The 24,512-nt window shown below is 42.8% G+C and overlaps 1 protein-coding gene across 8 annotated transcripts in view; it reads left to right on the top strand.

Moving 5' to 3' along the window:
- The window catches only part of dlg1b (discs large MAGUK scaffold protein 1b), a 160,531-nt gene that overhangs the window by 28,129 nt on the left and 107,890 nt on the right, over positions 1-24,512 (top strand). For all 8 annotated transcript variants that reach the window (XM_070436814.1, XM_070436813.1, XM_023978023.2 and 5 more), the window contains exons 5-6: positions 3,355-3,479; positions 15,867-16,036. In XM_070436814.1, coding sequence (XP_070292915.1) covers positions 3,355-3,479; positions 15,867-16,036 — 295 coding nt within the window. The remainder of the gene's footprint in view (positions 1-3,354; positions 3,480-15,866; positions 16,037-24,512) is intronic.

Genomic DNA, 24,512 nt, shown 5'->3' with positions numbered 1-24,512 from the left:
ATGACGGATCACCACCTCAAGCTGAACCTCGGCAAGACGGAGCTGCTCTTCCTCCCGGGGAAGGACTGCCCGTTCCATGATCTCGCCATCACGGTTGACAACTCCATTGTGTCCTCCTCCCAGAGTGCTAAGAACCTTGGCGTGATCCTGGACAACACCCTGTCGTTCTCAACTAACATCAAGGCGGTGACCCGTTCCTGTAGGTTCATGCTCTACAACATTCGCAGAGTACGACCCTGCCTCACGCAGGAAGCGGCGAGGTCCTAATCCAGGCACTTGTCATCTCCCGTCTGGATTACTGCAACTCGCTGTTGGCTGGGCTCCCTGCCTGTGCAATTAAACCCCTAACACTCATCCAGAACGCCGCAGCCCGTCTGGTGTTCAACTTTCCCAAGTTCTCTCACCGTCACCCCGCTCCTCCGCTCTCTCCACTGGCTTCCAGTTGAAGCTCGCATCCGCTACAAGACCATGTGCTTGTCTACGGAGCTGTGAGGGGAACGGCACCTCCGTACCTTCAGGCTCTGATCAGGCCCTACACCCAAACAAGGGCACTGCGTTCATCCACCTCTGGCCTGCTCGCCTCCTACCTCTGAGGAAGTACATTTCCCGCTCAGCCCAGTCAAAACTGTTCGCTGCTCTGGCACCCCAATGGTGGAACAAACTCCCTCACGACGCCAGGTCAGCGGAGTCAATCACCACCTTCGGAGACACCTGAAACCCCACCTCTTTAAGGAATACCTAGGATAGGATAAAGTAATCCTTCTAACCCTCCCCCCCTTAAAAGAGTTAGATGCACTATTGTAAAGTGGTTGTTCCACTGGATATCATAAGGTGAATGCATCACACAATTTGTAAGTCGCTCTGGATAAGAGCTTTTGCTAAATGACTTAAATGTAAATGTAAATGTAGGACAGTTGTGGGATGCGATAGATTACAATGAATACCTCCACTAGCATCAAAAAACTTGTTTTAAGCAGTGAGCCTGACGCAACAGATGAGAACGTTTAGCTTAAAATATTGATGAAATATTAGGCTATTTTTCAAATAAAGGCAGTAGGCTACAAGCGCGAATGTTCCGTTAGCAGACAACACCATTCTCAAAAGTGACCACAAATGTGATTATGCATGTATTGCTTTTATTATAAAGGTGCTTTTCTAAATCAATTATCATGCACATGCACCTGTATCAAAACAGGGCAGCGTAAACAATACATGTCATCTATGCACTTAAATAGTAAATGGAGTATGCTTTTCGCGGGTTAATTTTCATGCCAGCCAGGTAGACTATACTCCTGTTGTAAAATAATCATTGTGCTTAATGTTAAGAAAGTTGAGAAATAAATATAATAGGCCTAGCCTATAGAAACTGATGGTATCCTCCTCTTTTAAATAGAGGTTCCAGGCAATTGCGTAGCTATGGAAATGTTGCACAATATGAGCTAATGGGTTCTCAACACGGAACCCAAACCGGCTGCGCGCGTGCGCCATCGTGCAGAAATGTGTTGTGTGCCCCCACACAATGCGATCACGACACGCAGATGAAAATATCAAAACAAATTCTGAACCAATATAATTTGGGGACAGGTCGAAAAGCATTAAACATTTATGGCAATTTAGGCTAGCTAGCTTGCACTTGCTAGCTAATTTGTCCTATTTAGCTAGCTTGCTGTTGCTAGCTAATTTGTCCTGGGATAAAAACATTGAGTTGTTATTTTACCTGAAATGCACAACGTCCTCTACTCTGACAAGTAATCCACACATAAAACGGTCAACCAAATCGTTTCTAGTCATCTCTCTTCCTTCCAGGCCTTTTCTTCTCTGGACTTTTTATTGCGATTGGTAACTTTCCTAAAATAGGTGCATTACCTCAACCGACCTCGTTTGTCTTTCAGTCACCCACGTGGGTATAACCAATGAGGAGATGGCACGTGGGTACCTGCTTCTATAAACCAATGAGGAGATGGGAGAGGCAGGACATGCAGCGCGATCTGCGTCACAAATAGTACTGACTTCTGTTTTAGCCCTTGGCAACGCAGACGGTCATTGGCGCGCGCGATCAGTGTGGGTGCAGTAATTGAATAATATAGATTTCTACATTTATTTTGCAACGCGAGCGGTGTAGTCAGGGTATAAGTGTTTGATTCGATTTTCAGTGACATTTGCATTGATGTCAGAGTGATTAGAGGGACAATAGAGTGCAGTACCAGACAGTTAGCAAGTTTGGTGGGCGACTAATGACCATCAGCAGCATCAGATCTTGGAGAAGCCTAATTACCATGACTAAACGGTCATGTGGAATTTGACTGTTGTCTAGACTCGTGACCGCTGGTGTGGCGGTAATACGGTCTCCGTAACAGCCCTACTCACAGCTCGAGTATGCAGGGTTTGTATGAATTCCATTTTTCTATTCAGATAATTCAGGGGATTCATTAAATTTGGTAATTACATTGCAATTTGTCTCTCGGAATTGAGTGGATATGGAACTGACCCCAACACTGCTCGTATAATACAGCACCATCAGGACCATAATGTTCTCTCCTCTCAAGTTATCCTGTATCAAACAGCCAGCTCTCTTGTGTAGTACACTCCTCCAGTCTCTCCAATGTTCCACTCAAGTCTGACACACTCCAAGGTTGCATCCCAAATGGCACCATATTCCCTATATATGAGCACTATAAAGGGAATAGGGTGCCATTTAGGACTCAGACTCAGTCTCTGGCATTATACGCATTTTGTTGCTTTGTGCACTCTTGCATTATGTAGCCATGTCTTAATCCTCCCAATGCACCCGTGGTGATGTATTTTTGTTATGTTCCTTTTTTTATTTTGCGTGACCCATTTCCGCTGTACTCTCAAGTGCACGGTATTATTAGCGTAGCGTAAATAAAAAATGCTCGCCTCTCCGCAAGCTGTCTCCCTGGGAGCTCTTTTCCCCTGCGCCCACTGCCATTCCTAAGTAACAACGCACTCTGTGTGCTCCTACTGGCTTTGTGTGTTTTATCGTGTGATAATACTGCGACTTTGTTGTAAATGCTTGTTGACCATTTGGAAATTAGCCTGGTCCCATATCTGGTTTGTGCTGTCTTGCCAACTCGTCTTGCATGACCGTAAAACTTGGTAAGACCGCACAAACAGTGGCGTAACAATAAACCTTAGGAGTAGGCAAGACTGCACAAACAAATCTGTTGTATGCAGTAGCAGTTTGTAATTGTTGTTATATTTGACATGTTAATGTATGAATAATAATAATACATGGGATTTATATAGCGCTTTTCAAAGACCTAAAGATGCTTATGGAGAAAGTGTGTTTGTGTCTTTGAAAGTAGTGAATTATGTTTTGTTTGATTTCTCCAGGGTAACTCTGGGCTGGGTTTCAGTATCGCGGGGGGAACGGACAACCCCCACATCGGTGAAGACCCCAGCATCTTCATCACCAAGGTCATCCCTGGGGGGGCGGCGGCCCAGGACGGACGACTCCGGTGAGTGAGGAACACACTCAGTGTTGTAACATTAGTAAGAGATATGCATCTTTCAAATTATTATATAAAGCTCTCTGCACGCCATCGGTGTTAAGTTGGAAAAATGGTAGCGAAAGGCATGCGACAGCAGCAAAGTCCTGTATGGCAATACTTTGAGAAGTTAAATGAAGTGGTGAAATGCAAACTTTTCCAGATGGAATTGAGGTACAGAAATGGTGGTACCAGGGACGTCACCTGGATTCACCTGTTCAGTCTATGCCATCCTCATGTTTTGTACACTCAGGGCCCTATATTCCACTAGGGCTGGGAATTGCCAGGGACCTCACGATATGATGTTATCACAATACTTAGGTGCTGATACGATTTGTATTTTAATTATTGCGTTTGTATATGTATTGATTCTGCCATTTTATTGCCATTTGTACAGAATGTACTGAAAACATGTTGGGTCACTACTTCAAAAGAATATGAACAAGCTTTAGGATGAAAAATACCAGTGTTGGTACAGCTGACTAGCGCTAAATAAATATTGCGATATTGTCAAAAGGATATGGTACGATATAGCGTCAAAAATAATATTTCAATATGAAACTACCTATTCCCCCCCCCCCCCCCCCCCCCCATCTAAATATTCCACCCTCAGGCAATGTCACACATGCAGCAGATTTTATCACATCATGTGTGCAGCGCATAGTCAAATCACCGGACTCCCCTGTATTAATACTGGGTGATTTCAACAGCTGTACGCACAAAAAGGTGCTGCCTTCGTATCAGCAATTTGCTACATGTTATCAGCAATTTGCTGCATGTGCTACAAGGGGTAGTAAAACTATTTATTTTATTCAGCAATATTAACCTGCCTACAAGTCTACAGAGGGAGGGAGTGTTCTATAACAGTCAAACATTGGAATGACACCTCCAGCGCAGGACTGTGAGACTGCGTTGACAGTACTGATTGGCCAGGGCAACATCAGCAACCATGTTCTGAAATCCTGTCACAATGAATTGTCAGGTTTGTTCTCTGAGCTTTTCAATCGCTCACTGAGGAAGCACACAATACCAGCTCTGTGGTAATGTTCCATCGTATGCCCAGTGCTCAAGAAGAGCAGCCTTGCTGTTCTCAATGATTACCGCCCTGTTGCATTAACACCTCTCATAATGAAGCGTTTTGGGCGCCTGGTCCACTCCCACATACAAAACAAGGTTGGAGACATTGTAGACCCCCTTCAATTTTCCTACAAGCAACAGAGGAGTGGACGATGCTCTTGTGTACTCACTACACCTGGCTCCTTCCCATCTTGAAAAAAGTGCAATGCCCAGATGGTGGTTGTGGACTTTTCCAGTGCTTTTTAGCCAATACAGCCACTTTTAATGGACAAGAAACTTTGCATATGAACCAAGTCCGAACCTCATTTTGTGGATTTTATATATTTTTTGTCAAATAGACTACAATGGGTGAGAATCAACGGTGAGTGAAGCACAAAGAAAACCATCTCATTGCTTGACATTAACTTTATATGTCTACGGTTTAAAACACTCAGGGACAGTTCTGGGACAACAAATCCAAAATTCATACAACCACTGCACATGAAATATCACATAATCTCCTGCTCCTCCCCTCCAGCATTTGATGTTGCCGGTTTACTAACCACCGGTCCTGGGAACCATCATTATGCGCACCTGGCATTCATTGTTACGCGCACCTGCGCTTCATCATTAGGTACACCTGGACCTCCCCTTTATCTGGCACTCCCTTAGGTTCTTTCCCCAGTCAGTATTGTTTTCTGTTCATGTCGAGACGCTAATCCTACGTTGTATCGTTCCATGTTTCTTGTTATATTAAACTTACCACCTGCTTCTCGACTCCCAGTGTCTACGTTACATTAAACAATGTAAAAAAGCAATGAGGCTGATGCATCAGATCAGACCGTTTATCTTAAAATTGTTATAAAGTTTTATTTCTTCATATTATAAACTCAAAATGTGCGCATGGCTGTAGGTTATGGGCATATGTTCCAAAATGCAATTAGCGGGAAAACACTGTTCTCAAAAGCGCACCACATGCGCAATCAGTTTCATGTGACAGAGATTAAAATATTGGTTAGAATATAAAAAAGGGGAAATCGAAAGATGCATCAACTACTATGGGTTGTTAGGGCTACTAATATGACTAGGGTTGTGCCTTTGGCTGCTGGACCATAAAATAACTTTGATTTTGAAAATCAATAGAACATGAGAAAAATGCTAGTTTCAATGGCCTATTAAGTGTTCATGAAATAATTCCCTCAACATTCTATGGTTGTATTTTAGCTAGGCTACTTTGAAACAAGGTAAGACATCCTTCATAAAATTTGATAAAACGTCCAGGTTTTAAACAATTAAGATGATGGTTAAATAGTTTAAAATGCTGACTGCCTCCGCTTCAAGGTGGGTGATGTGAGGTGCGCTTCGGGCACTGTCCTTCAGGCACTGTCCTTCACTCTCTGGTCTTGTGACCATTTGATCTGAACGAACCACGCCTTGAGTATGTCGACAGAATCAAGCCTTTAGACGTTATTGTTAATTATTATCTAACATGACTGGTTAATTATTATCTAACATCCTATATTTATGCAATTAAAAGTTTAACTAAAGTTTGGCTACATTTTCTGGAGCCTCCCTCATATCAGCATCAGTTTGGACATGAGGATGTAGCCAATACACATATCACCTACACTTCGACATGTAGGCGTTTTTATTTACACTGAACAAAAATAGAAACGCAACATGCAACAATTTCAAAGATATTTACTGAGCTACAGTTCATATAAGGAAATCAGTCAATTTAAATAAATTCATTAGGCCCTAATCTATGGATTTCACATGACTGGGAATATAGATATGCATCTGTTGGTAAGATACCTTAAAGGTAGGTGCATGGATCAGAAAACATGTCAGTATCTGGTGTGACCACCATTTGCCTCATGCAGAGCTACACATCTCCTTCGCATGTTGCTTGGATATGTACACAATTGCTGGATGCTGAAAATGTCCCAGTTCTTCCATGGCCTGCATACGCACCAGACATGTCACCTATTGAGCAAGTTTGGGATGCTCTGGATAGGCGTGTACAACAGCGGGTTCCAGTTCCCGCCAATATCCAGAAACTTCGCACAGCCATTGAAGAGGAGTGGGATAACATTCCACAGGCCACAATCAACAGCTTGATCAACTCTATGCGAAGATGTCACGCTGCATGAGGCAAGTGGTGGTCACATCAAATACTGACTAATTTTCTGATCCACGCCCTTACCTTACATTTTTTTTAAAGGTATCTGTGACCAACATGCATATCTGTATTTCCAGTCATAGATTAGGGCCTGATTTATTTATTTCAATTGACTTATTTCCTTATATGAACTGTAACTCAGTAAAATGTTGAAATTGTTGAGTGTTGCATTTATATTTTTGTTCAGTCTATGTATAGTATATCTACACACGTATGTATCTAGACACATGAGTACACATGTGAACTCGGTACATAATCAGACACTGGTATAGTTTCAACAAAATAAATAAAAGGTTTCCATGTCTTTATAATATAAAGTTTTTGATCCACGTAGTGTATATTTCATTTTCTCCAGAGTGAGGCTTTGCAACGTGCTATTAACAAATTGATTGTAAGATGGTCGGTTAGTTTTTTTTCCAGTGTCAAAATCAGGTGTCTGGCAATCAGACCAGCATTTACTTATATCTTTGCTATTCCAATCAGTGGGTAAGGACTTATACCGTCTGTTTCACCAGCTGTCATCATCGGCAGCTCTATGGTGATAAACATCTCGGTTCCCAGCGCAAAAACCCTGTGCTACCCAGGAGCACGAATACAGGACATTACAAGGCTGCTTCCGACCATTCTATGACAAATGCCGAGAGCTGACACTGTCGTAGTCCATGTGGGGTCAAACGACATCAGGAGGGCTAGCTCAGAACGTCTGGAAATTGATTTTAAATAAATTATTCAAGCGTTGAAAGATTTTAAAAAGCGGCCAATCATTTCACGTATGATTGTACCAAAATTACTGTAGCTCTGTTGGATGCGGAAGACACATTTCAGTTGAATCCATTCAGTTGTACAACTGACTAGGTATCCCCCTTTCCCTAGTTGGAAGTCCACTGTGTGCAGCTCACCGTGCACTATCAGCTCCAATATAAATAACATGAGCAAGTCTACTTCTGATAAGATTCCCAGTAAAGCATTAAAAACAATAAAGCAACCCAGAAACGTGCTAAAAGATAGCCCATAGTAACATATGTAGCCAAAGAAATAAGGTTTATGAAGTCAATAACTTTATTGTAACAGATGACATTCATATTCTGACTGTCTCTTGAACTCACATAGATAATAGCTTTGATACAATGGTAGCAATACATGGCTATAACATCTACCGAAAAGACAGAAATGTCAACGGGGGCGATGTTGCGGTCATCGCAGCAACATATTCAGAACCACTTTTTTTTATATGGCTAACAGGTTCATCTGCCTCACCTAAAACCCATTCTTGTGGGTAGCTGCTATAGACCACCAAGTGCTAACAGTCAGTATCTGGATAATATATGTGAAATGCTTGATAATGTATGTGATATCAACAGAGAAGTATATTATCTGGGTGATTTAAATATTGACTGGCTTTCATCAAGCTGCCCACTCAAGATAACTTCAAATTGTAACCAGTGCCTGCAACCTGGTTCAGGTTTTAAGTCAACCTACCAGGGTAGTTAAAAATAGCAAAGGAATTAAATCATCAACATGTGTATTGATCACATCTTTACAAATGCTGCAGAAATTTGCTTTAACCAAGTATATCTGACCAAATTATGAAAGACAAGCATTGTACTTTTTGAATTATGTCAAATGAATGTGGAAGAGAGAGTTCTTAATGATATGACCATACAGGATTTAGATTCTGTGATTGCCCACTCTGGAGTTAGTCTTGAGGCTGAATCCAAAACAAGTGAGAGGTCCAAACCCCCTAGTTCTTTTGGTTTTTGCTGTATGGCTTTATAGATTTTTTTTTATTTATTCCGTAAGCTCTATCATTGTGTCCAGTGCCTTAAAAAAAAAACGTTGTAGGTATAGCAATTGGGATACACCAGATGGGGGGGAGGGTTAAAATGACCTTACATCATTTCATAAATAGTTTCATCTTTACTCATTCATTTTTAAAATAATTACACACAAACCTCATAACAGAGGTACCTGTATAAACAGTAATATGGTAATGTGGCTGTATTGTCTTTCATCCTGGCAGACTACAACTTGTTCAGAATGAGTCTGATGTAATCAGGTAATTTTCAGGTCAATCCCTGGAGGTCAGTCTGAATTGGTGTCGAGGGTGTCTGTAGTGGTTTTGACTAAGTTGGATGAAAAGTCAGCAGCACTCATTGTTAACGAGGACAAGGCTGGAGATCACTCTGTCATGCTGATTGAGTTCGAATAACAGTTTTTCACAATTTTGCCTAAGAACACAGCCATGAAAAAAGAATGGTACCAACACATTCTCTGAGAGCAACTTCTCCCTACTATCCAGGAACAGTTTGGTGACGAACATTGCCTTTTCCAGCATGATGGAGCAGCTTGCCATAAGGAAAAAGTGATAACTAAGTGGCTCGAGGAACAAAACATTGACATTTTGGGTCCATGGACAGGAAACTCCCCAGACCTTATTCCCGTTGAGAACTTCCTCCTCAAGAGGCGGGTGGACAAACAAAAACCCACAAATTCTGACAGACTCCAAGCAGCAGACTTTGTGAAAATTAATATTTGTCATTCTCAAAACTTTTGGCCACGACTGTACACACATACAGACACTGACACATTGTGTAATTGTTTGTTATATACTCTCTGATTTGGCTTACATTTACATTTACATTACATTTAAGTCATTTAGCAGACGCTCTTATCCAGAGCGACTTACAAATTGGTGCATTCACCTTATGATATCCAGTGGAACAACCACTTTACAATAGTGCATCTAACTCTTTTAAGGGGGGGGGGAGTTAGAAGGATTACTTTATCCTATCCTAGGTATTCCTTAAAGAGGTGGGGTTTCAGGTGTCTCCGGAAGGTGGTGATTGACTCGCTGACCTGGCGTCGTGAGGGAGTTTGTTCCACCATTGGAGTGCCAGAGCAGCGAACAGTTTTGACTGGGCTGAGCGGGAACTGTACTTCCTCAGAGGTAGGGAGGCGAGCAGGCCAGAGGTGGATGAACGCAGTGCCCTTGTTTGGGTGTAGGGCCTGATCAGAGCGTGAAGGTACGGAGGTGCCGTTCCCTTCACAGCTCCGTAGGCAAGCACCATGGTCTTGTAGCGGATGCGAGCTTCAACTGGAAGCCAGTGGAGAGAGCGGAGGAGCGGGGTGACGTGAGAGAAACTTGGGAAGGTTGACACCACAGACGGGCTGCGGCGTTCTGGATGAGTTGTAGGGGTTTAATGGCACAGGCAGGGAGCCCAGCCAACAGCGAGTTGCAGTAATCCAGACGGGAGATGACAAGTGCCTGGATTAGGACCTGCGCCGCTTCCTGTGTGAGGCAGGGTCGTACTCTGCGAATGTTGTAGAGCATGAACCTACAGGAACGGGTCACCGCCTTGATGTTAGTTGAGAACGACAGGGTGTTGTCCAGGATCACGCCAAGGTTCTTAGCACTCTGGGAGGAGGACCAATGGAGTTGTCAACCGTGATGGCGAGATCATGGAACGGGCAGTCCTTCCCCGGGAGGAGAGGCAGCTCCGTCTTGCCGAGGTTCAGCTTGAGGTGGTGATCCGTCATCCACACTGATATGTCTGCCAGACATGCAGAGATGCGATTCCGCACCTGGTTATCAGAGGGGGGAAAGGAGAAGATTAATGTGTGTCGTCTGCATAGCAATGATAGGAGAGGTTATGACAGAGCCAAGTGACTTGGTGTATAGCGAGAATAGGAGAGGGCCTAGAACAGAGCCCTGGGGGACACCAGTGGTGAGAGCACGTGGTGCGGAGACAGATTCTCGCCACGCCACCTGGTAGGAGCGACCTGTCAGGTAGGACGCAATCCAAGCGTGGGCCGCGCCGGAGATGCCCAACTCGGAGAGGGTGGTGAGGAGGATCTGATGGTTCACAGTATCAAAGGCAGCCGATAGGTCTAGAAGGATGAGAGCAGAGGAGAGAGAGTTAGCTTTAGCAGTGCGGAGCGCCTCCGTGACACAGAGAAGAGCAGTCTCAGTTGAATGACTAGTCTTGAAACCTGACTGATTTGGATCAAGAAGGTCATTCTGAGAGAGATAGCAGGAGAGCTGGCCAAGGACGGCACGTTCAAGAGTTTTGAGAGAAAAGAAGAAGAGGGATACTGGTCTGTAGTTGTTGACATCGGAGGGATCGAGTGTAGGTTTTTTCAGAAGGGGTGCAACTCTCGCTCTCTTGAAGACGGAAGGGACGTAGCCAGCGGTCAATGATGAGTTGATGAGCGAGGTGAGGTAAGGGAGAAGGTCTCCGGAAATGGTCTGGAGAAGAGAGGAGGGGATAGGGTCATAAGACCTTTAGGTATACAGTACCAGTCAAAAGTTTGGAAACAGCTACTCATTCGTGTTTTTCTTTATTTTTGCTATTTCCTACATTGTCGAATAATAGTGAAGACATCAAAACTATGAAATAACACATGGAATCATGTAGTAACCAAAAAAGTGTTAAACAAATCAAAATATATTTTGATTCTTCAAAGTAGCCACCCTTTGCCTTGATGACAGCTTTATACACTTGCCATTCTCTCAACCAGCTTCACCTGGAATGCATCTCCAACAGTCTTGAAGGAGTTCCCACATATGCTTAACTCTTGTTGGCTGCTTTTCCTTCACTCTGCGGTCCAACTCATCCCAAATCATCTCAATTGGGGTCGGGTGATTGTGGAGGCCAGGTCATCTGATGCAGCACTCCATCACTTTCCTTCTTGGTCAAATAGCCCTTACACAGCCTGGAGGTGTGTTGGGTCATTGTCCTGTTGAAAAACAAATGACAGTCCCACTAAGCGCAAACCAGATGGGATGGCGTATCGCTGCAGAATGCTGTGGTAGCCATGCTGGTAAAGTATGCCTTGAATTCTATATAAATCACTGACAGTGTCACCAACAAAGCATCCCCACACACCATCACACCTCCTTCATGCTTCAGTGGGAACCACACATGCAGAGATTATCCATTCACCTACTCTGCGTCTCACAAAAACATGGCTGTTTGAACCAAAAATATCAAATTTGGACTCAGACAAAAGGACAGATTTCCACCGGTCTAATGTCCATTGCCTGTGTTTCTTGGCCCAACCAAGTCTCTTCTTCATATTGGTGTCCTTTAGTAGTGGTTTCTTTGCAGCAATTCTCCCATGGAGGCCTGATTCATGCAGTCTCTTCTGAACAGTTGATGTTGAGATGTGTCTGTTACTTGAACTCTGAAGCATTTATTTGGGCTGCAATCTGAGGTGCAGTTAACTCTAATGAACTTTATCGTCTGCAGCAGAGGTAACTCTGGGTCTTCCTTTCCTGTGGAGGTCCTGATGAGAGCCAGTTTCATCATAGCGCTTGATGGTTTTTGCCACTGCACTTGAAACTTTCAAAGTTCTTGACATTTTCCGGATTGACTGACATTCATGTCTTAAAGTAATGATGGACTGCCGTTGTTCTTTGCTTATTTGAGCTGTTCTTGCCATAATATGGACTCTGCCTTTTACCAAATAGTGCTACCTTCTGTATATCACTCCTACCTTGTCACAACACAACTGATTGGCTCAAATGCATTAAGAAGGAAACATGGCACACCTGTTAATTGAAATGCATTCCAGGTGACTACCTCATGAAGCTGGTTGAGAGAATGCCAAGAGTGTGCAAAGCTGTCATCATGGCAAAGGGTGGCTACTTTGAATCAAAATATGTTTTGATTTGTTTAACCTCTTGACGCTAGAGGTCAGATTTATTTTAATTTTAAAATAACGTTCCCAAGGTAAGCGGACTATTTCTCAGGTCCAGATCATAGAATATACATATAATATACATTACAGATTAGGATAGAAAACACTCCAAAGTTTCCAAAACTGTCAAAATATTGTCTGTGAGTCTGTGAGTATAACAAAATTGATTCTGCAGGCGAAAACCTGAGGAAATCTAACCCGGAAGTGATTTTTTTAAATTTTAAATCTGTGTTTCCCTGCCCGTCTTTCTTCCATTTAAAGGGGTATCAACCATATTCCTTTTACAATGGCTTCCTCAGGCTGTGACCAGGTTTTAGACATAGTTTCAGGCTTTTATTTTGAAAAATGAGCGAGATTTTTCAAAAGTAGTCAAATGTCCTTTGATTAGTTTCTGCGCGCGAGAGGGGTAGCTCTCCATTTTCTTTCTCTCTTTTATTGAATAGGTTACGGTCCGGTTGAAATATTATCGATTATGTTTGTTAAAAACAACCTGAGGATTGATTATAAAAAAACATTTGACATTACAGATTACAGAACATTACGGATACTTTTTGGAATTTTCATCGAACGGAACGAGGCTTTGGTTTTCTGAACATAACACGCAACCCAAATGGCGTTTTTTTTGTTATAAAAGTAATATTTATCGAACAAAAATAACATTTATTGTGTAACTGGGAACCTCGTGAGTGCAAACATCCGAAGATTATCAAAGATAAGCGATTCATTTTATTGCTTTTCTGACTTTCGTGACCATGCTAATTTGGGGCTAGCTGTTCTAGCATTGATTGATACACTCACAAAAGCTTGGATTGCTTTCGCTGCAAAGCATATTTTCAAAATCTGACACAATAGGTGGATTAACAACAAGCCAAGCTGTGTTTTGGTATATTTCACTTGTGATTGCATGATTATAAATATTTTTTGTAATATTTTGCGCCCTGTAATTCAGCGGTTGTTTAGGAAAATGATCCCGCTAAAGGGATCCGTAGCGCAGAGAAGTTAACCTCTCTGGGGTAGGGGGCAGTATTTTGACATGCGGATGAAAAGCGTGCCCAAAGTAAACTAACTGCCTGTTATTCAGGCCCAGAAGCTAGGATATGCATATAATTGGTAGATGTGGATAGAAAACACTCTAAAGTTTCGAAAACTGTTAAAATAATGTCTGTGAGTATAACAGAACTGATATGGCAGGCGTAACCCCGAGGACAAACCATACCAAAAAAAAAAGAAATCAGCTTACCACTTTTTTCAACTTTAATTATAAGGCCAAGTCCTCCCAGATTGCAGTTCCTAGGGCTTCCACTAGATGTCAACAGTCTTTAGAAAGAGTGTCAGGCTGTTCTTTTGAAAAAGGACCCAGAAAATGTAGTTTTTCTAGGTGGCTCCCATTTTGGCTGTAGTGTTTCCAAGCGCGTGGAAGAAAGCGCAATAACAATACAATAACGATTCTCCCTCTTAAATGTTATCATTTATTTGCGTATTAGGATACCTAAGGTTTGATTATAAACGTTGTTTGACTTGTTTGGAAAATTTTATTAGTAACGTTTGGGATTCATTTTGTATGCATTTTGAAGGAGGGAAAATGGGTGGATTATTGACTGAAGCTCACCAGCTAAACTGAGTTTTTATGGATATAAAGGACATTATCGAACAAAAGGAACATTTGTGATGTAACTGGGACCTTTTGGAGTGCCAACAGAAGAAGATCATCAAAGGTAAGGCATTTTTTATATCGCTATTTCTGACTTTTGTGTCGCACCTGCCTGGTTGAAATATGATTTTCATGTGTTTGTATGCGGGGCGCTGTCCTCAGATAATCGCATGGTTTGCTTTCGCCTTATTGCCTTTTTGAAATCTGACATGACATGGCGGCTGGATTAACAAGAAGTTAAGCTTTATTTGGATGTATAACACATATTTTCAAGAATGTTAAATATTTTAATTTAGTATTTTTGAATTTCGCGCTCTGCAATTTCACTGGATGTTGGCCAGGTGTGACGCTATCGTCCCACCTACCCTAGAAAGGTTAACACTTTTTTGATTACTACATGATTTTTTACTATATTCTACATTGTAAAAATAAAGACAAACCCTTGCATGAGTCGGTGTGTCCAAACTTGTGACTGGTACTGTATGTCTGTCTGTCTCATCTTTTGGATCTATAGGCTGCGCACTTCCAGATCCACTGCTTAAACGTGTAGCCTACATGTGCACATCCGTCAGTTTTGCATCCCTAAATGATCCCAGATTGTCTGGGGTCTTAGAAGAGTAATACGTTTGTGTGGATAGGACCCAGGATATTACTCACGCAGCCTACTAGCACAGCATAGAAAGAGGAGCATTGAGAGGGTGACTGTCGCAAATTGCAGACCTGGGTTCATATTGTGCCCGAATGAACACGACCCTGAACAGTAACACCCTGGCAGGTAACATAATTCATTATCCCGACAGTCACTGACAGACACAAGCTTCCCTGTGGACCCCACAGACACAACCACAGGGTCAGAGTGCTTGGGTGCTTTCATCACCTCATCAATATTACACTAGTCCCCGGCAGAAGAACTTAATACAGCCATTGACAAGTGTCAAGATAAGCCAGAGTCACAATAGCGGACGTGAGCCAGTGTGACATTCTCCATCGACGGGGGGGGTCAAATATGGCGCCTGATGTCGGTTTTGGTTGCGCAAGTTTGAGAAAGCTCAAAGGGGTATAGGGTCAGTTCCATTTCATCTAGTCAATTTGGAAAGGTAAAGAGAGATCTGAGATATTTCCTGATGTTCTTGGTCATTTTCAAGTCATTTTATATACATACATGCACGTAACTGCCAAAATAAAGGAAACCCCCAACATAGTGTGTTAATAGGGCATTGGGCCCTTACCAGCTGCCAGAACAGCTTCAATGTCTCTTGGCATAGATTCTGCAAGTGTCTGGAACTCTATTGGAGGGATGCGACACAATTCTTCCACAATAAATTCCATCATTCAGTGTTTTGTTTATGGTGCTGGAAAACAGTCTCAAGTGCCGCTCCATAATCTCCCATAATTGTTTATTTGGGTTGAGATCTGGTGACTGAGAGAGACACCGTTTTTAAACCACCTATGCTCCTTTGAGACTCCTCTCAAAGTCACTGAGAGTGTTACAAAGCATTATACCTGCATCATAATGCATTACACCTGCAGGCTTTAAAAGTGAAGTTCAATTTTTTGCAACATGATGGTTCCCCACCCTGAAAGTATTCTATGGGCCAATAGAAACTGTAATCCATGGTTCGAACAGCCACTACAAACTGAGGAACCAATTGACTTTAAGTTGTAAAATACTGAATTTATCCTTTGAGTAATTTTTGGGCTGAAATTATGATGGGATTATGGGACCCCACCCTGGCTTTAACTGTCATTCCTCTTCACCCCGGTGAAGGGTCAACGATGTCATCCTGCGGGTGAATGAGGCAGACGTGCGGGACGTGACCCACAGTCGGGCGGTGGAAGCTCTGAAGGAGGCCGGGTCGCTGGTGCGCCTCTACGTCCGCCGGAGGAAGCCTGTCTCCGAGAAGGTGATGGAGATCAAGCTAGTGAAAGGACCCAAAGGTACACAGCAGCATCACAAGTGTTAAATCAACTAACACACTTACCCACACTACAGAGTTAATGCTACATTAAGCTTTTTTTAGAGGGCCCAAAGGTAGTGTATTCCTCCATACAGTTGTTAGAGGGCCCAAAGGTAGTGTAGGGGAGACTATTTTGGAGTTGTTTCTTAAAATCGTTTTTTCTTTAACTCTGTTTGTAGTGATTTCAAAATGTCACACAAAAAATGTACATTTGTAACGTGCTCTATCATTATCAGTTGTTGTTGCATTTGCTAATTAGCATTAAAAACTGATTTGTTTTAATCTCTAAATCAAAGTATAATTACACTTTTAAAGCCTCAGATGATAAGATGTAGCTATCAAAACAAGTATTTTGGCTAGCTAACAGTCAACTGACAAGCTAGCTAACAAGCTGTTTGGCTTGCTAGCCAGGCCTCGTATTTCCCGGTGCCACCAACGACCATGGTTAGTTGTATATGGGACAGTTGTAACACTGTCTTCAATGGTAAAAATGTGGTGTAATTGAACAATTAGGATTTTTTTAAACTGATATTTGGATGAAAATACACTAAGTCGACATTTTCCTTTTATCTGTTAGGCATGTAATATTGCCCAGAACTGAGTATCCAAAATATAATATTTTGCATTAGCGTTTAAAAAAGTGTAAATTTTTCTGAAGTATTATCTTGGTTGCACAACCAAAGTTGATGTAAATAAGTTACATTTTATATAAATATGTGAATGTGTCTTTGTAATTGCATATATAATTTTAAGTAAGGGGTGACGTACAGCATTGCGTTACACCTAACCCCAAGCATAGAACTCTTTCCAAATTAGTCTTGTGAGAACATACAACAATAATTGTCATCAACTATACCTCATCTTACTGATAAAAAATTATATGTTTAGATACATGCATAATGTTCTACAGGTCAATAATCAAAACTGAGAGGTGGCAAAAAAAGTAAGGCTTCCTCAAATTAAATAATTGATGGATTACAATTGACCAGTGTTACAATTGTCCCCGGTCTCCCTTACTTCTCTATAGGGCCCAAGGGTAGTGTACTCCATACATTTCAGGGCAAAAGGTAGTGTGATCCATACATTTTCGGGCCAAAAGGTAGTGTACTCCATAGGGGTGTGAACGTTAAAATGTTTAAGCCCTTAGATCACAATATCTACTAAGCTAATATGGATTTTGTTTAGATGGTCATAAAATTGATAATTTAGCCATTTGATTTTGAATTTTAGGACTCCTGTAGGTATAAAAATAAAATATTTAACATTGAATTTGGCCTTTACTGCTATAGCCCATAGAAACTCATTGAATAGCACATTTGTACATTGCAACACAGATGGTCAAAAATAAAGTTTTGAAGTGCCTGTCCTATATCTGAGAGAACTCTGGGGGGGAAAAAAACTTTTTAGACTGATGTTTGGTACCGTTATTCGTGACACCTTTGTTTTTTTTCCCATATGCACGTTGTGCCATTTCTACAGCCTGGTACTAGGTTACCTTCAGACGACTCCCCTGAAGCGTGTGTGCTTTGTAGAGCAAAACAACCAACACTTTCATATTTGTGAGAGCCTACCCTTTTTATTGGTGACATATTAGTTTGTAGCTCCAACAGTTCAGTCTGGACAGTTGGTTCTGGGAGAACACCTCTTCGAAATTACGACATCCGAGACAGTTCTGCTGTAAAGCTTGTGGATGTTGTAGAGCAGAACAACCGACACTGGTGCTCGTGAGAGTCATCTTTTATTGGTGGGGACTTATTCGTTTGTAGCTCAAATGGTTCAGGTTTTACAGACAATTTCGTGACATTTTCTTGTCCGGATCCTCTCGTGTAGAAAAATACCGCTTTCACAAGATTTATGTCGTTGTAAAGAGGGGATTGAGCTGCAGCTGCTACGAGAAACGTTTCTAGCATAAACACATGGGGAGCTATTCAATATTCAAAATGGTATCACCGTGTGACGCTAGGGAGTGTCAATCGACTTTAGGGGTTTAAACAAAATTGGGATCCTTAACGTTAAGAAAAATATCTAACCGAAAAACAAAAAATTCACCTTTCAGCCGGACAATAACCTAAAACACAAGGCCAAATATACTCTGTAGATGCTTACCAAGACGACATTGAATGTTCCTGAGTGGCCTAGTTAGTTTTCACTTAAATTGGCTTAAAATCTATGGCAAGACTTGAAAATGGCTGTCTAGCAGTGATGAACAACCAACTTGAAGAATTTTAAAGGATAATGTGCAAATATTGTACAATCCAGTTGTGCAAAGTTAGACTTAAGCAGGAAGACTCACAGCTTTAATCACTGTTAAAGTATTGAATACTTATGTATCCTTTTTTAATTCCAGCTGTAACACAACAGCATGTGGAATAAGTCAGTATGAACACTTTCTGAAGGGACTGTAGGCCTAGTGCACCTTTCTGTCTGCCTGCTTGGTGGCCTGCCTGCCTATACTGTGCGCCTCCGCTCTCTCTCCGTCCCTCGCTCGCTCGCTATGAAAGATGTGAAGGGTTTGTTCTCAGAAGTACGGCAACTAATAAGTCTCCTCCGTTCCAAAAATCCAGAATCTTAGCAGTCTATTCTTAGTGGAATTGAATCTTGACACTCAGAATTGGGTGTCGACATCGGGAGTCGATATGCAAGGAGTCAAGGATAATTGTCATCATCGATAACAGTTGGAAAAATGGCAGAGAAAGGCAAGCACAGCAACAAAGTCCTGTATGGCAATACTTTGAGAAGTTAAATGAGAAGGAAGTGCTAACTTAGCGAGGTGCAATTGAGGTACAGTAATCGTACAACGGGTGCAATGCTTAACCATCTGAATGGGACGCACCGTGAGACCCAAACTGTTTCTGGCAGCAGCATTGTAAATTCACGTGGAATTTTATGAATTTGTCTTATAGTTTGAGCTGGAAACCCATGAAGGCAGTTTAAACATTAAGAAATGTTTTCATTTGTCACATCCGTAGTACTCCACACATTTCAAGGCCCAAAGTAGGGCCCAAAAGTAGACTGTTAAGCGTTAGCTAGCTACCTGAATACTCTAACCAGCTACCTTGCTAGCCACGTGGAATAGTTAGCTAGCGCTAGCTACCTGATAAGCGCAATCATTATTAGTAAGGCCTAGATAGAACCATGCTAAAATAAGGTCATTCTACTGCCAATGTTTTATCTATGGAGATTGCATGGCTGTTTGCTAAATTTTATACGTCAGCAATGGGTGTGGCTCAAACTTCCGGCACCGACAGAGATGGCCGCCTCGCTTCGCATTCCTAGGAAACTATGCAGTATTTTGTTTATTTATGTGTTATTTATTACATTGGTACCACAGGTAATCTTAGGTTTCATTACATACAGTCGGGAGGAATTACTGAATATAAGAGCAACGTCAACTCACCATCATTACAACCAGGAATATGACTCTCCCGAAGCGGTTCCTGTGTTTTGCCTTCCACCCAGTACAATGGATCTGATCCCAGCCGGCGACCCTAAACAACGACGCCGTAAAAGGGGCAAACGAAGCGGTCTTCTGGTCAGGCTTCGGAGACGGGCACATCGCGCTCCACTCCCTAGCATACTACTCGCCAATGTCCAGTCTCTTGACAAYAAGGTTGATGAAATCCGAGCAAGGGTAACATTCCAGAGAGACATCAGAGACTGTAACGTTCTTTGCTTCACGGAAACATGGCTCACTCGAGAGACGCTGACGGAGTCGGTGCAGCCAGCTGGTTTCTTCACGCATCGCGCCGACAGAAACAAACATCTTTCTGGTAAGAAGTGGGGTGGGGGTGTATGTCTTATGATTAACGAGACGTGGTGTGATCATAACAACATACAGGAACTCAAGTCATTCTGTTCACCTGATTTAGAATTCCTCACAATCAAATGTCGACCGCATTATCTACCAAGGGAATTCTCTTCGATTATAATCACAGCCGTATATATTCCCCCCCAAGCAGACACATCGATGGCCCTGAACGAACTTTATCTGACTCTATGTAAACTGGAAACCACACACCCTGAGGCTGCATTCATCGTAGCTGGGGATTTTAACAAGGCTAATCTGAAAACAAAACTCCCTAAATTCTATCAGCATATCGATTGTGCTACCAGGGCTGCGTAAAACCTGGATCATTTTACTACTAACGTTCCGCGACGCAATAAGGCCTCCCCTGCCCTCCTTTCGGAAAAGCTGACCACGACTCCATTTTGTTGCTTCCAGCCTACAAACAGAAACTAAATACAGCAAGCTCCCGCCTCAGGTCTGTTCAACTGCTGGTCCGACCAATTGATTCCACGCTTAAGACGCTGCCGATCACTATGGATTGGGATATGTTCCGCATTGCGTCCACAAACAACATGTACGAATACGCTGATTCAGTGAGCCGAGTTCATTCATAAAGTGCATTGACGATGTCGTACCCACAGCAACGATTAAAACATTCCCAAACCAGAAACCGTGGATTGATGGCAGCATTCGCGTGAAAACTGAAAGCGCGAAACCACTGCTTTTAACCAGGGCAAGGTGACCGGAAACATGACCGAAATACAGACAATGTAGCTATTCCCTCCGCAAGGCAATCAAACAAGCTAAGTGCCCTAGTATAGAGCACAAGTAGTCGCAATTCAACACTCAGACACAGAGGTATGTGGCAGGTCTACAGTCAATCACCGGATTACCAAAAAGAAACCAGCCCCATCGCGGACCAGGATGTCTTGCTCCCAGACAGACTAAAATAACTTTTTTGCTCGCTTGAGGACAATACAGTGCCACTGACACGGCCCCTACCAAAAACCTGCGGGCTCTCCTCACTGCAGCCGAAGTGAGGAAAACATTTAAAACGTTAACCCTCAACAAGGCTGCAGGCCCAGACGGCGATTCCCCAGCCGCGTCCTCAGAGCATGCGCAGACCACTGGCTGGTGGTTTAAGGACATATTCAATCAATCTTATCCCAGTCTGCTGTTCCCACATGCTTCAAGAGGGCCAACCATTGTTCCTGTTCCAGAAAGCTAAGGTAATTGAGCTAAACGGACTTTAACCGCCCCGTAGCACTCCACTTTGTCGCATGAAGTGCTTTGGAGAGACTAGTCAAGTGAACCATATCACCTCCACCCTACCTGAACACCCTACACCCACTCCAATTTGCTTACCGACCCAATAGGTCCACAGACGATGCAATCGCAACCACACTGCACACTGCCTAACCCATCTGGACAAGAGGAATACCTATGTGAGAATGCTGTTCATCGACTACAGCTCAGCATTTAACACCATAGTACCCTCCAAACTCGTCATCAAACTCGGACCCTGGTCTCGACCCCGCCTGTGCAAATGGGTCCTGGACTTCCTGACGGGCCGCCCCAGGTGGTGAGGGTAGGTAACAACATCTCCTCCCGCTGATCCTCACACTGGGGCCCCACAAGGGTGCGTTCTGAGCCCTCCCTGTACTCCCTGTTCACCGCACGACTGTGTGGCCATGCACGCCTCCAACTCAATCATCACGTTTGCGGACACACTACAGTGGTAGGCTTGATTACCAACAACGACGAGACGGCCTACAGGAGAGAGGTGAGGGCCCTCGGAGTGTGGTGTCAGGAAAATAACCTCACACTCAACGTCAACAAAACAAAGGAGATGATTTTGGACTTCAGGAAACAGCAGAGGGAGCACCCCCTTATCCACATCGACGGGTCAGTAGTGGAGAAGGTGGAAAGTTCCTCGGTGTACACATCACGGACAAACTGAATTGGTCCACCCACCCACAGACGCGTTGTGAAGAAGGCGCAGCAGCGCCTCTTCAACCTCAGGAGGCTGAAGAAATTCGGCTTGTCACCAAAAGCACTCACAACTTCTACAGATGCACCAATCGAGAGCATCCTGTCGGGCTGTATCACCGCCTGGTACGGCAACTGCTCCGCCCAACAAACCGTAAGGCTCTCCAAGGGTAGTGAGGTCTGCACAACGCATCACAGGGGCAAACTACCTGCCCTCCAGAACCTACACCACCGATGTCACAGGAAGGCCATAAAAAGATCATCAAGGACAACAACCACCCGAGCCACTGCCTGTTCACCCCGCTATCATCCAGAAGGCGAGGTCGGTACAGGTGCATCAAAGCAGGGACCGAGAGACTGAAAAACAGCTTATATCTCAAGGCCATCAGACTGTTAAACAGCCACCACTAACATTTAGTGGCCGCTGCCAACATACTGACTCAACTCCAGCCACTTTAATAATGGGAATTGATGGAAATTATGTAAAAATGTAACACTAGCCACTGTAAACAATGCCACTTAATATAATGTTTACATATGTATATGTATATACTGTACTCTATATCATCTACTGCATCTTGCCATCTTTATGTAATACATGTATCACTAGCCACTTTAAACTATGCCACTTTATGTTTATATACCCTACATTACTCATCTCATACGTATATACTGTACTCTATACCATCTACTGCATCTTGCCTATGCCGTTCTGTACCATCACTCATTCATATATCTTTATGTACATATTCTTTATCCCTTTACACTTGTGTGTATAAGGTAGTAGTTGTGGAATTGTTAGGTTAGAATAGTTGTTGGTTATTACTGCATTGTCGGAACTAGAAGCACACGCATTTCGCTACACTCGCATTAACATCAGCTAACCATGTGTATGTGACAAATACAATTGGATTTGATTTGATTTGAAATAGCCGAATCTACTAATTTGAAGGGGTGTCCACATAGTTTTGTGTATATACAGTGCCTTCGGAAAGTAATCAGACCTCTTGACTTTTTCCACATTTTGTTAGGTTAACAGCCTTTTTCAAAAAATAATTTGTTTTTTCCCTCATCAATCTACACACAATACCCCACAATAACAAACTAATACTTTTTTTTTAAACTGAAATTTAAACTTAAACTGAAATAAACTGATCACAAAAGTATTCAGACCCTTTACTCAGTACTTTGTTGAAGTTTGGCTCACCTGTATTTGGGGAGTTTCTCCCATTCTCTGCAGATCGTCTCATGCTCTGTCAGGTTGGATGGAGAGCGTTGCTGCACAGCAATTTCTAGGTCTCTCCAGAGATGTTAGATCAAATTTAAACCTGGGCTCTAGTTGGGCCACTCAAGGACATTGAGACCTGTCCCGAAGCCATTGCCTTGACTGTGTGCTTAGGGTCGTTGTCCTGTTGTAAGGTCCTGAGCGCTCTGGATCAGGTTATCATCAAGGATCACTATGTACTTTGCTCCGTTCATCTTTGCCTCAATCCTGACTAGTCTCCCAGTTCCTGCCGCTGAAAAACATCCCCACAGCATGATGCTGCCACCACCATGCTTCACCGTAGGGATGGTGCCATGTTCCCTCCAGACTTGACGCTTGGCGTTCAGGCCAAAGAGTTCAATCTTTGTTTCATCAGACCAGAGAATCTTGTTTCTCATGGTCTGAGTGTCTTTAGGTGCCTTTTGGCAAACTCCAAGCAGGCTGTCATGTGCTTTTTACTGAGCAGTGGCTTCCGTCTGGCCACTACCATAAAAGCCTGATTGTTGGACTGCTGCAGAGATGGTTGTCCTTCTGGAAGGTTCTCCTATCTCCAGAGGAACTCTGGAGCTCTGTCCTAGTGACCATCGGGTTCTTGGTCACCTCCCTAACCAAGGGCCTTCTCCCGCGATTGCTCAGTTTGGCCCGGCGGCCAGCTCTAAAAAGAGTCTTGGTGGTTCCAAACTTATTTCCTTTACCTTCTTAGGGCTGCAATCCCGGTAACGGGATCGATATGAGAACAGCCAGTGAAAGTGCAAGGCGCCAAATAAAAAAAACAGAAATCTCATAATTAAAATTCCTCAGACATACATGTGTCTTATACCATTTTAAAGGTAATCTTGTTGTTAATCCCACCACAGTGTCCGATTTCAAATAGGCTTTTCAGCGAAAGCACCACAAACGATTGTTAGGTCACACCAAACCACAATAAGCACAGCCATTTTTCCAGCCAAAGATAGGAGTCACAAAAAGCACAAATAGAGATAAAATGAATCACTAACCTTTGATGATCTTCATCAGATGACACTCATAGGACTTCATGTTACACAATACATGTATGTTTTGTTTGATAAAAGTTCATATTTATATAAAGAAATCTGAGTTTACATTGGCGCGTTACATTCACTAGTTCCAAAAACATTGATTTTGCATAGCCACATCGTTTCAACAGAAATACTCATCATAAATGTAGATGATAATACAAGTTATACACATGGAATTATAGATATACCTCTCCTTAATGCAACCGCTGTGTCAGATTTCAAAAAACTTTACGGAAAAAGCAAACCATGCAATAATCTGAGACGGCGCTCAGAACAATAGTCAAATTAGCCGCCATGTTGGAGTCAACAGAAACCAGAAATTACATGATAAATGTTTCCTTACCTTTGATGATCTTCATCAGAATGCACTCCCAGG

This window comes from Salvelinus sp. IW2-2015, linkage group LG32 (assembly GCF_002910315.2).
Source record: "Salvelinus sp. IW2-2015 linkage group LG32, ASM291031v2, whole genome shotgun sequence".
NCBI classification, from domain to species: domain Eukaryota; kingdom Metazoa; phylum Chordata; class Actinopteri; order Salmoniformes; family Salmonidae; genus Salvelinus; species Salvelinus sp. IW2-2015.
The sequence above is the reverse complement of the archived record's forward strand: the minus strand, read 5'-3'. Positions and strand labels throughout refer to the sequence as shown.